Consider the following 13,409-nt stretch of genomic DNA (forward strand, 5'->3'; position numbering starts at 1 on the left):
TTTCTATTGCTATGAAAAGACACCATGACCTTGGCAACTCTTATTATAAAGGAAAATGTGTTTTAAAAACCTTTTATTGATTCCTTGTACATTTCACATCATGCATCCCAATGCCATTCATCTCTCCATCCCCTTGCTCCCTCTGACCTTGCAACCCCCCACCTCAGGTCAATACAGAATTTAAAAGTAGAACCAAAATATCCAAAACCAAACAAATAAAATCTTAGCATGGAAGCTATAGTTTGTCCCAGTGAGTCCCGCAGTATACCCTGGCTTACAGAGGTTTAATTCATTATCAAGCATGGTGGCATGCAGAGAGGCATGGTGCTGGAGAAGGAGCTGAGAGTTCTTTGTCTTGATCTATAGACAATGGGTAGTGAACTGTGTACCATACTGAGCATAGCTTGAGCAAAGGAGACCTCAAAGCCCACTCCCACAATGACACACTTTCTCCCACAAGGCCACATCTACTCCAACAAGGCCACACATCCTAATAGTGCCACTCCCTTTGGGGGCCACTTTCTTTCAAACCACCACAGATGGTTCAGTGGACCTAACTAGGACTTATACATTTGATTTTTAAGCAATGGACAACTTACTATTTATTGAAAGCAGGAAGATATAACCAATGTAGCCTTTTAAAAAATCCATTTGACCTGGTAGCAAATCTTTTATGATCTTTCTATATCAGCATAATAATTTTTCCTTCAAGAGAATTAGAGGTGGAAGAGACCATGGATTCCTTAGAAAAATGTTACGATGGTCCATGTATGAAGCAAAGGTGCTATTAGTGGAAATAAATCCAGGAACAGATACCAGATAAACTAAGAAAGATTTGATAAGGTTTGGTTTGGGGGAGGAGAGACAAATGGAAATATTTGAAATGTTGTCTTAAATGACAGAGAATTGTGGAAATAAAAAGAGGAGAAATAAACCTTTGATAGTTTGAGAGAAAGTTAGGAGTTTGGTTCAGGAAGGTGGAGTAAGATGGTATACATTCAGATAGTAACTGCTACCTAGCAGTAGACATTTAGAACTGGATTAGGGAGAGAGGCAGGTACTGAATATGCAGCTCTAACAGTCATCTTGTTGGAGCTGAGTTTTGAGCATTCAGAATGGATGAGTTCTGTAAATGAGAAGGCACTACAATAGAGCAGAGAAGTCAAGATGTAATCTTCAAGAGGCTGGGAAGAACCCTTGAAACATAGAAAACAGGACACAAAGGGAGAACAGGAGCCTAAAAAGAAAGGTCCTGGCCCAGTATGGATGTTGCCATAAAATTAAGGGGAATAGGAACTGAGGAAAGTTCGTTACAGTTGGTAAGCTCCTATTGCAGTGGTGGTGGCTTAAGGGATAGGGGGCAGGTTACTCTGGGTAACATTGTGAACATAATTGGCAATGTGCAAAGATTGCCCTTAAAAAAAAAACAAAGTCCAACAAAGGAAGAAAAGACATGGCATGGTAGATGGGGGTAGTAGGATTAGATGACAGGTTGTCAAGCTAAGGGAGAACTATTCATGATGAAGGTGATGGGGGCTTGCTGGGAACCAGGGTAGAAAAAGCCAGTGAAGGGGGCACTACTCAAGGTGAGAGGATATAGCTATCATTAAGTTAGGAAGATTTTAGAAAACACTTTAAGAAATGTGGTGAAGTCTAAGCTGTAGATACTCAGAAACTACATCCTTTTCTGAAACTGGAGACCAGCTGAGTAGATAATGATCAAAACCAAGAGTCAGGAAGCAAAGTGAGAAATGAAATCATCTGTAGATGTGCAGTAGGTCTGGGGCCTCAGGACTGTTTAACTGTGTTCAGAGACCATGTTGGGGAGTGAGTGGACATTTCTGTCAGGGTAAAAGTAGCCAAGACAATAGCATATATAGAGACATAGCAAATATAGAGAAAGATAAGCTCTGTGGACTTTTCATTAGACACATATTCCATCTGAGCTGTGCTGAATTCAAATTTGTATTTCACAGTGGGTAAGTGGAATATACCAAGTCTATTTCTTAGCTACATACACACAAACACACACCACACTTACATTTAGATTTGCTTGCACTTGTTTGTGAACTCTTGAAAATAAAAAGTCTAGCATTTCCTTATTTTCTTGCTTGCTTGCATATTTCAGGTTTTGATTTTAACTGACTGGATGTAAGATATTGAATGTGTAGTTTAAAGTTTCCTTTTCCTTTTCTTTTTTAAAAATTCTATGTATTTTTATCATAGGCACAAGAAGAAATTGCTCGACTTCGAAGAGAAATGATGAAAACCTGTAAGTCTCCCAAATCAACTACAGCACATGCTATTCTTCGTCGGGTAGAGACAGAAAGAGATGTGGCCTTCACTGATTTACGAAGAATGACCACCGAGCGAGATAGTCTGAGGGAAAGGCTAAAGGTATGCAGTTATTTTGCTTGTCTTTATAGGTACAACTCAAGTGCAGTGATACTGAATGTCCTTTGTTGTGTTTTGTGTTTTAAACAGATTGCTCAAGAGACAGCATTTAATGAGAAGGCTCACTTGGAACAAAGGATAGAGGAGCTGGAGTGTACAGTTCATAACGTAAAACAAAACAAAACCTCTTTGGCTCTACTCCCCATAGTTTCACCTTTTCTCATTTTACTGTGTTAGGAAGAATTCTTTTATTTTTCTAAGATTGTATTTGTAGTCCTAAAATACTTACGGTGGTATGTATGATGTGTTATTTTCATAATCCTGTTACCTTATCACTTATTTATATGTCTCTAGAAACATGAGTGCAGCTTTTAATTTTTGTTGTGTTTTGTTGCAAAGCATTTTTGTTTTTATTGTTAGGATGTAGTCTCAGGATTTTTAATTAATTAATTGACTATTTTTGGGGAGGAGGGTACAAGGTCTCACTGTGTAGCCCAGGTTGGCTTTGAACCCGTGATTCTGCTGCTTCAGCCTCCTGAGTGTTGGCATTATAGTACCACTACACTTGTCGAAAATTTCAGTTTTTCTCATCTCCCTGTTCTATTAAAGATAATCTTACCAAATATGAGTATATCAAGCATTTGAGATGCTCCAGGTACATGTTAGCAGTGTTCCAATTACATAAATAGTTAAGTTTTGAATGCACAGATAAATTTATTTGAAGTATTTTATTATAATAAGTAAAAAACAGACAGGAGAGGAAAATTTTATTTTCATAATCCTACTCTATATGTAATGTATTAATCTTGGGTAACATAAATATTTTTGCAAATTCAGTGTATATATAGTTAAATTGAACCAGATTGAGAAAAGTAGACTGATAATACTGAGATAGACAGACTTTATAGAAAAGCTGTGTAGGGGCTTGTTTTTATTCCTGTTATGTAACATTTTATCTATAAAACCTTCCACAGTGTTCAGGTATGCCCTAGTTGATGGTATCATTGTGTAAATTCTTCCATAAACTGGAGTTTTTAGGAGTATCTCTCTGCTGTTAAGACCACTAAGACTACTTAATGATAGCAGTTAACTTTGTCATTCTACTTGTGTAGCTTGATGATGAGCGTATGGAACAAATGTCAAATATGACTTTGATGAAGGAAACCATAACCACTGTGGAAAAAGAAATGAAATCATTAGCAAGAAAGGCAATGGATACCGAGAGTGAACTTGGCAGACAGAAAGCTGAGAATAATTCTTTGAGGTAAAAACTACATTGCTGTTAAACAACCTACAGTTTGCTGTACTTAATTGCTCTGCTTTATAGTACATTTCATAATGAAAATTTAATCATGTGTTATCTTCAGTTTGTAAAAAGATTCATAGTAGTCAGTTGTAGAAACCTCAGCAACATGTAATGATGTCTCCCAAAATCACTCAGCCAGGAAACATGCTTACATTCACCTTAATCTTATGTTTGCAATATGTGTCAAGTTTAATCAAGTAGCTTTTAAAAGATAGCCATCTGAGAACTGAGACATTTAACCTCAGCATTTTATTGTTTAATTTACCTTTATAGCTTTAAATTCTGTTCTGAGGTTTGAAAGCTTAGGGAAAGGATGGTTTCCAACATAGGAGTAACTTGATTAGCTGTCTCATGACACTGGTGTAGTGGCAGAGGCCACTAAGGCAGTGTGTGGGCAGGAAGACACCTCTACATTTGAGGTTCTTCATTACTATTTGTTGATGTGAAACAAAGCTACTTAAGTTTCAGTAGAGTTGAAATTCTCTTTATCTGTAGACATGAAAAATGTGAGTTGGTGTGAATGTGAAATGTATTATCCAAACTACAGGTAATAATTGGGCCACATGAGTTCCCAGAGTCTGCCCTTGATCTTCCCAGGACCAGTGGGGCAGAGGAGGAATCACTTGCCAGGACAGATGCTTACTCAAACTCCATTCTTTCCCTTGGAAAACTTTTTCTTCCTTAGAACACTACTGTAAGCTCACACAAAAATGAAAGTAATAACCAAAGCAAAAAAAAAAAAAACAAACAGGAAAACAAACCTGGGGAAATAAAAATAAGTAATAAAAGGTTAAAACCACATATAACTCCATGACCCATGGAAAAAGATTAGTGTAAAACTGCTTCCAATCAGACATCAGTCCATCTGTAGCATGGAAGTGTCCTTTGTAACAGAACTCAGCCTTTGGCCATTTATATCTGGCCTTTTCAGTTTCGCCACATCGGATTTCTGTGTTATTAGAAAACATTTGTCTTAGAAAACATTTTAGTGGGGGCTGGAGAAGTGTCTCAGAGGTTAAGAGCTCTGGCTGTTCTTCCAGAGGTCCTGAGTTCAATTCCCAGCCACCACATTGTGGCTCACAGCTATCCATAATGAGATCTGGTGCCCTCCTCTGGTGTGCAAATATACATAGAAGCAGAATGTTGTATGCATAATAAACAAATAAAATCTTAAAAGGAAACATTTTAGTGTTTTATAATACTCTAATGGAGTGATGTGTAATAATCTGGGGTATAGTGGTGTGTTTTGTTCCTTTGGTGCAGGATCTTGCTGTATGGTTCTGCTTAGCACTGCTCTGCTTCTGTAGGGGAGCAGTGTGCACCATGCCCAGCAGTTTTAGGGAGTTTTTGGTGTGTACTTATTTGGAAACTTTTATTGATGTATAACTGAAACATATACACTAAAATGTCAATATATATTAAGCTTGGAAAATTTTGACCTTTAAAGCCATCACCACAATCAAGATTCTGGCCTTATTCTGCACTCTTAAGTCTCCTCTTGCCCCTCTGTAATTTTTCACACAATTCTTAGTTGATTCCTACTTGTCCATTGATTTTATTTCAGGCATGCAGATATTTGGATTTTCTAAAAATTTAAACCAATGAAATTGTATATGTTGTTAATCAGGTTCATTTCCCTCCGTGTTGTTATTTTGAGGTTTGTTCTTCATGTATTCATGTTGTGTATAATTTATACTCTTTGACTGCTAAGCTGTATTCTGTTGTGTGGGTATGCATGTTGACAGTTGCACTGTTTCCAGTTTGGGGCTATAATAAATAAAACCACTAAGCTCTTCCCTGTATAAGTCTTTGTGTGGACATAATATTTTTATTTCTCTGATCAATACATAGAAATAAATGGCTGAGTTATATGATACAATTTCCTTTCAGGGAAACCATTTAAAGTCTTTTTCAGTGTGGCTGTAGTACTATGCATTTACTCTAGAAGTATTGAGTTTTTCAATGGTTACATTTCCTCACTGATATTTGGTATGCAGTTCATGTTTAACACCAGCTATTATTTTGTTGTGTAGTTCTACTTTAAAATTTTACAATGGCTTTTTAAGCTTTATTGTAGAATAATTGTTGACTAAAATTATATTTAAAGAATCCAGTATAATGTTTTGATACATTTGCATTGTGAAGTGATACTTCGGTAAACTTAGCTGATGTATTCACTGTATCACAGCTCCTGTTCATCAGGTAAGTACTTGTTGGCATTTTGGCAATTCTCTAGCTCTTTGTTCCTTTCCTGTTGTCTTTGTGTCTTTCTGTATTGAGGCTTCAATTCCATTATCTTTTGTGTTTTACATTTGGCTGTTTGTGGTTATCATGAGTTTTACTATTACATTTTATAGTTATGGCAGTCTTTTAAACTGATAACAATATCATTCTCATGGAGGTGCAGGAGATAAATCTATTGGAGATAAATATACTTCAGGTGCATATGCACATTAGTGGCTTTGCTAGATCATTTTGGTAACTGTATCTTTCAGTATTTGAAGCACTTTACAGAAAATACTATCCTTATAGATCAGTGCCTTGCTCAGCCATCTTCAAAGAATATTCCTCCTGCAGCAGATGGGAACAAATACAGAAAGCCACAGCCAGACATTATGCAGAGAGTGAGACCTAGGAACACTCAGCCCTAAGTGGAATATCTTCATCAAATCCCTCCCCTCAGAGCTCAGGGAACTTCCCAAAAGAGATGGAAAGAATGTAAGAGCCAGAGGGGATGCAGGACACCAAGAAAACAAGGACCTCTAAATGAACACGAGCAAAGCTCAGATGAACTCACAGAGACTGAAGCAGCATTCACAGGTCCTCTGTGTATATATTATGGCTTCCATTTTAGTGTTTTTATGAGATTCCTGTGTGTGTAAATGAGTGGGTCTTGGATTCTTGTACCTTCTCTTGGGCTCTTTTCCTTCTGTTGGTTTGTCTTGTCCAACTTTGACATGATAATTTTTGTTTTATTTTATTTTGTCATATTTTTAATACTATCTCTTAGAAGCCTATTCTTTTCTTTTTTTAAAAAAAGACTTTATTTATTTATTATGTATACAACATTCTGCTTCCATGTATATCCTCTAACAGTATTTCTGAATGTCATATCTTTGAGTTCACAGATAATTTCTTGTCACATTGACTGCTAGTGCTATTTCATTATTAATATTGATTATTTCTATTTTTAAGCCCAGAATTTCTGTTGGGCTCCTGTAAATAATTTTAATCTGTCTGTTGAATATTTTGTTTGTACATTCTTTTCCTGATTTCATTTACATGTCTATTTATGTTCTCTTGATTAACTGCCTTAATCATTTACTTTAAATTTTTTGGTCATACACCTTCTAGATTTATATTTTTAGTGATTGTGTCAAGTTTCTCTCTCTCTCTCTTTTTTTTTTATGGTTCTTGCTTTGTCTTGATGGCCACATATTTGGCAGCCGAGTTTCAGTAGGGAAGCATCTTCATATAGTGGTGGGTACAGTATCCAGTTTACACTCTGGTGAAGGCTCAGCAGCTCAGTCTTCAATTCATGCAGTGTGTCAGTTGGGGTCAGTGTCAACACAACCTGTGAGTGTTCTCAGCAGCCATGGCTGTGGATGTCTGGGTGATGGAGAGGGCTATTGAAGTTCTTCTTGTTTTCTTTTTTTCTCCAAGGAGAGCATATGAATGAAGGCCTCTGTCTTGACACTAGTGTAGAGTAGGCGGTCACTCATGGAATAGCCCCAGAGCCCAGGTCTAGAGCATCACTGTGCTTGGCTGCTTTTACTCCAGGGATGGAATCACAAATATGTTTGCTGCAGTAATGGTAGTGATCTTTGTGGGGTGACTGGGGGACACTGTGTAGAAGTCAGACACATGTGGAATGACAGGGACTCTAGAGCTTAGGGCATCAGCTAGGTCAGTTTGGTGTTATACAAGATATCTGGGACTGGGGGTTTGTGGAGCAGTGGTAGAACTATAGCATATAGTTTAGGCATATTAACTCATGATGACAGGCTCAGATGTAGCACGAATAATAAAAACCCAGAGACAGATATCGGGATTCAAGCTGATGGTCAGATAAACAAAACAGCCAGTCAATAGCTCTTACATCTACCTCAGACTGAAGTGGGTGATCCGGTCTCCACTTATCCTCAGAGTGCAATTCAGACTGCTATACTCTTCTCAAGATGGCTTAGCTGCTGCTTTTTATGCCTCACAAATCCTGAGATTAAAGGTGTGTGATCCCAAGTGCTGAGATCACCTTTGTGTGAGCTGTTTCTCTTTAGGACTGGATCAATTTCGTGTAGCTCAGTGTGATCTTGAACTCATCTGCTTGTCTCTTGAGTCCTGGGATTAATGGTATGTGCCACCACTGCCTGCCTCTATGGTTCGCTAGTATGGCTGCTGGGATTAAAGTATATCTCACCAGTGCCTGGCTCTTTGGCTTGTGCCTAGCTTTGCTTCCTGTACCCTTGGGCAAGTTTTAATAAATCAAATAATATATCAACACGCCCAGGGCAGTGTTAGCCTGAGGAAGTGCTGTTTCTAGTGTCAATTACGGCTCTGTGGTTTGGAGTACATGTGCATTTTGGAGGAGAGGTCACAGTCCAGAGCAGCAGCACAACAACGGCTCCTTTTTGAGGGGTAAGGTTGAAGTGACTTCTCCTGATTTAGCTGGCCTAAGGTAGGGTTGATGGTGGCTACTGTTAGACCCCCGGAAAACTCAGGTATCCGGGGTCCCAGGCCACGACCACAGTCACCCCAATCACCAGGCAGATTCGAGAGCTTGCTGCAAACTGCATGAGGCTTTATTGTAATTTAACGAGCTAACCCCATGTTAGCTCGGGTCTTTCACCCACCTGCCATGGCGGATGGCTAGAAAAGACAGCTCCAACCGCTGCGTACCGATCTTGTAGGGCAGCGTAAGGGGAGTGTCTAGGGGTATGCACAGGCTCACTATTGGTGTGCCTTCAGCCTTGGAGGGTTTGCCCTGTGTTGATTGGCCAACTGGTTGTTATGGCCCATAGGCCCTCCCAGGGTGGTTCCTATGCTTTGTGTCATTGCTGTGTGCTTGTCCGTAAAGTACACCCAGGGTCGTAAAGCATAGCGCCACCAGTTAACTTCTGATTGGTTCCTTGTCACGAGGCAGGCATCTGACTTTCTAGTGACTAAGACAAGGTCATAGAGCACGTGTTCGGCCGTTATGGCTGCCAAAAGGGAAGCTGGTCCCTTCACTACCTTCATGGTGAAAGTTGTCAAAGTCTTGTGCAGAGTAGGTCACAGGGGACCAAGGCAGCAGCCTTGGTACCTCCCATTGCCCCAGGTATGCTGTTCTCACTGAGAAACCCTTTCTAAATAGTTACTTGTTTGTATGTGTGAGTGAGTGCGTGCATGCATGCATTGTAGAAAGATGAAGGTTGGACTCTTTTTCTGTCATGTTATCTTTGATTTTGATTTTTTGTTTGTTTGTTTGTTTTCTGCCTCAGCCTTCTGAATTCTGTGTTCGCAGATCTCACAGACCTGGGCCATTACTCTGACCTGCCCTGTTATTAAAGTTGTTCTGTTTTCTTGTTTGTTTGCTTGTTTTTTTTGAGTGAAACTCTATACTAGTCTTAATTTGCTTTCTATTGCTGTAATAAATGACACGACCAAAAGCATCTTGGGGTTATTTGGCTTATATATCCTGGGTCACAGTCTATTGAGGGGAGTTAAGGCAGGAATTTAAGCAGAGTCCATGGGAAAAGCTATTTACTGGTTTGTTCCTTGTGGACCATTAAGCTCTTTCTTTCTTTCTTTCTTTCTTTCTTTCTTTCTTTCTTTCTTTCTTTCTTTCTTTCTTTCTTTGTTTCTTCCTTCCTTCCTTCCTTCCTTCCTTTCTTTTTCTTTCAATTTTTTTTAATTTAAATTAGAAACAAGATTGTTTTACATGTCAATCCCAGTTCCCTCTTCCTCCTCTCCTCCCCTGCCCCCAACTAACACCTTACCTATTCCAAACCCTTTCTGTTCCCCAGGGAGGGTGAGGCCTTCCAAGGGGGGGTCTTTGGAGTCTGTCATATCCTTTGGGATAGGGCCTAGGCCCTCCCCCATGTGTCTAGGCTGAGGGAGTATTCCTCTATGTGGAATGGGCTCCCAAAGTCCATTCCTATACTAAGGATAAGTCCTGATTTACTACAAGAGGCCCCATAGGTTTCTGAGGCCTCCAACTAACACCCACATTCATGGGGTCAGTATCATTCCCATGCTGGTTTTCCAGCTATCAGTCTGGGGATCAAGAGATCCCCCTTGTTCAGGTCAGCTGTTTCTGTGGGCTTCACCAGCCTGGTCTTGACCCCTTTGCTCATCACTGCAACTGGATTCCAGTTTAGTGTTTAGCTGTGGGGGTCTTCTTCTACTTCCATCAGCTGCTGGATAAAGGCTCTAGGATGGCATATGAAGGGGAGAAGAGGAGGGATGAAGAGGACATGAGGGAGCAGGAAGGTTGAGTCGGGGCAAGAATAGAGGAGAGCAAGATAAGAGATACAATAATAGAGAGAGCCATTATAGGTTTAAAGAGAAATCAGGAACTAGGAAATGTCTGGAGATCTACAAGGATGACACCAACTAACAATCTAAGCAACAGAGGAGAGGCTACCTTAAATGCCCTCCCCTGATAATGAGATTGAAGTTTTCTTTCTTATATTTTTGGTTGTGAGCCTAGCCTTTAACGGCTGAGCCATCTCCCCAGCTTGAAGTTTTCTTTCTTATATACCCCATAACCACTTGCCTAGGGATGGTACCACCTATGCCTGCCACATCAATTATTAATCAAGAAAATGTTGTGTAGATTTGTCTACAGGCCAATCTTATGGAGGCATTTTTACACTTAAGATTCCCTCTTCCGAGTTGGGTAGTGATGGCGCACACCTTTAATCCCAGCACTTGGGAGGCAGAAGCAGGCAGATCTTTGTGAGTTTAAGGCTAGCCTGGTCTACAGAGTGAGTTCCAGGACAAACAGGGCTACACAGAGAAATCCTGTCTCGAAAAACAAAAACAGATTCTCTCTTCCAAGATACGTCTAGGTTTGTGTCAAGTTAACAAAACCAACCAACACACTGATTTTCAGAGGGGCTCTGTCTTTAACTTTCAGTCCAAAAGTGTGCAAGAGGTTCAGTATCTATGCATTTATGTTAACATTATTTTCTGTTGTGTTTGATGGTCATTATTACAGGTGTGAGATATGTTGTAGTTTGGATTTACATTTCCTTAATGAGTAATGATACTGAGCATCACTTCTTATATATCTTGATTATTTGTATGGCTTCTTTGGAGAGTTGTCTTAGTTAAGTCCATTGTCTCTCTTCTCTTTATTGATATTTATTCATTGCATATAATACTAGTTTCATATGGATGTGAACATGTGTACTTTAATCATGTTCCTTCCTCCACATACAGCCCTACTTTTCCTTTCCCTCTTCTCAGTAGCCCCATTGTTCCTCTAGACAGTTTTGCTTCTACTTTCATGTCATGTATACAGACATGATTTTATGTACCTATATAAAATCTAGAGGCTACTGATTAGAAAGAATACGGTATTTGTCTTCCTGGGTCTAACAATTCACTTAATATAATGACCTCCAGTTGATTCTGTTTTCCTATAAATAACATAGTTTCATTCTTTTTATGACTGCATAAAATTCCATTGTGTATATATACTATATTTTCTTTATCCATTCCTCTGTACTTAGTTGGTTCTATCTTTTCCCCATAAATATTGTGAATATACTTTATGATGATGATGATTGGTGTGTGTGTATATGTGTGTATGTATACATGTGTGTACATGTGCCACAGTGTTTGTTTAGATGTTAAATGCCATTCATCAGCATGGGTGGTAAGTGCCTTTACCTACTGAGCAATCTTGCCAATTTAGTAGTTGTTTTTCATATGCAAAAATAGACATATGGGAAAAACAACGTATTAGATAGCTTAGTCAAATATCTTGGGGGATTTTGTTTGATATATTTCTGACACTTGAATTACAACATTCTGGAATAGTTAGATTTATTTTTTCGAGTGTCTCATGTACTTGCTCTGTAGTAAAGGATGATCTTGAACTCCTGATCCTCCTGCCTTTGAACTCTGGTATTATAGTTTACTACTACCGTATCTTTGAATGCCTACTGCAAAGTTTGGTTTAGTTGATTAGATATTTTTTCGATTGATTATTTCAACAACTACATATAGTTTCCCATTTTCTACTCTATTTCTTGTGTAGGTCTTAAGTATTCTATAGAGATATTTTTTAAAAAAGAAAATATATGGCTGTAGTGTAGCTTTAATAATTCAAGGATTACAACTGCACATAGTAATGTTTTATATATGCTTAAGTGTGGAAAATACACACCTTTTTCTTTTATAACATCTATTTTGTCAGGTTTTCACCTTTGTGTTTCTCGGTGAAGTAAATGAAACTTTTGAGAACTTTTAAATGTATTTGTTTTATTTTATGTGTTTTGCCTATATGTATGTATGTGCACATCTGGTGCCTGTAGATGTCAGAAGAAGGTATCAGATCTCTGGAACTGGAGTTATAGATGGTTGTGTACCACCATATGGGTGCTGGGAACCAAACCTGCATTCTCTGAAAGATCAACAAGTGCTTTTAACCACTGAGCCATATGTCATAGTTAAGGTTTCATTGCTGTGATGAAACACTGTGATCAAACAAGTTGGGGAGGAAAGGATTTATTTGGCTTGGCTTACACTTCTACATTGTAGTACATCATTAATGAAAAGTTTGGACAGGAACTCAAACAAGGCAGGAACCTGGAGGCATGAGCTGATTGAGACCATGGAGGGGTGCTGCTTATTGGCTTGCTCAGCCTGCTTTCTTATAGAACACAGGACCACCACCCCAGGAGTGGCCTCATCTCTAATGGACTGGAAATTCCCACATCAATCATTAATCAAGAAAATGTCCTTCAGGCTTGTCTGTAGCCAATCTTGTGGAGGCAATTTTCTCACCTGAATTTCCTTTCTCTCAGATGACTCTAGCTTGTGTCAAGTTGACATAAAATTAGCCAGAACAGCATCTATCCAGCCTCCTTTGTAGAACTCTATAAAGAATTAGTGTTACCTGCTTTATGTTCCCAAATATTTTTATTTAATAATTTACTTATGTGGCCTAGAAATCATAATTTATTATACTTCCTTAAAATGAAATTTGTAAGCAGTTGCAAAAGTGTTAGGCGGTGGCGGCACATGTCTTTAATCCTAGAACTTTGGAGGCAAAGGCAAGTGGATCTCTGTGAGTTTGAGGTTAGTCTTGTTTACAAAGCAAGTGCCAGGACAGAAACCCTGTCTCAAAAACAAAAAAGCAAAACAAAAATTGCAAACGTATAGGAAAGGCCATTTTTCTATGTCCATTTTTTAACCAGTATCACATTATACATAATTAGACTACAGTATCAAAATCAGAAAATCCATTTGGCACAAGTGTATGTAGAGGTCTATGTCATTTTATTCTATAAATATTTAATGTCAGTCACCATATTAAAAAAAGAATTATTCATTCCTAAAAATATATTTTCTATGGTACCTCTGTGTAGTCACCCCACATCCCTTACCCCCAACTACCTTCCTCACTAATCTATTTTATAATTATAAATTCATAAGCCAAATAAATTTTGAAATGGTATAAACCTATAGCATTTCAAGAATGGTATCAATCTAATCATAT

The 13,409-nt window shown here is 38.6% G+C and overlaps 1 protein-coding gene across 14 annotated transcripts in view; it reads left to right on the forward strand.

Annotated features, from left to right (window-relative positions):
- Window positions 1-13,409, forward strand: part of Tsga10 (testis specific 10) — an 84,564-nt gene that overhangs the window by 28,249 nt on the left and 42,906 nt on the right. For all 14 annotated transcript variants that reach the window (XM_035452735.1, XM_027386825.2, XM_027386822.2 and 11 more), the window contains 3 exons: window positions 2,227-2,397; window positions 2,485-2,562; window positions 3,507-3,658. In XM_035452735.1, the coding sequence (XP_035308626.1) occupies window positions 2,227-2,397; window positions 2,485-2,562; window positions 3,507-3,658 (401 nt within the window). The remainder of the gene's footprint in view (window positions 1-2,226; window positions 2,398-2,484; window positions 2,563-3,506; window positions 3,659-13,409) is intronic.

This window comes from Cricetulus griseus (assembly GCF_003668045.3).
Source record: "Cricetulus griseus strain 17A/GY chromosome 1 unlocalized genomic scaffold, alternate assembly CriGri-PICRH-1.0 chr1_1, whole genome shotgun sequence".
Classification (NCBI taxonomy): Eukaryota; Metazoa; Chordata; class Mammalia; order Rodentia; family Cricetidae; genus Cricetulus; species Cricetulus griseus.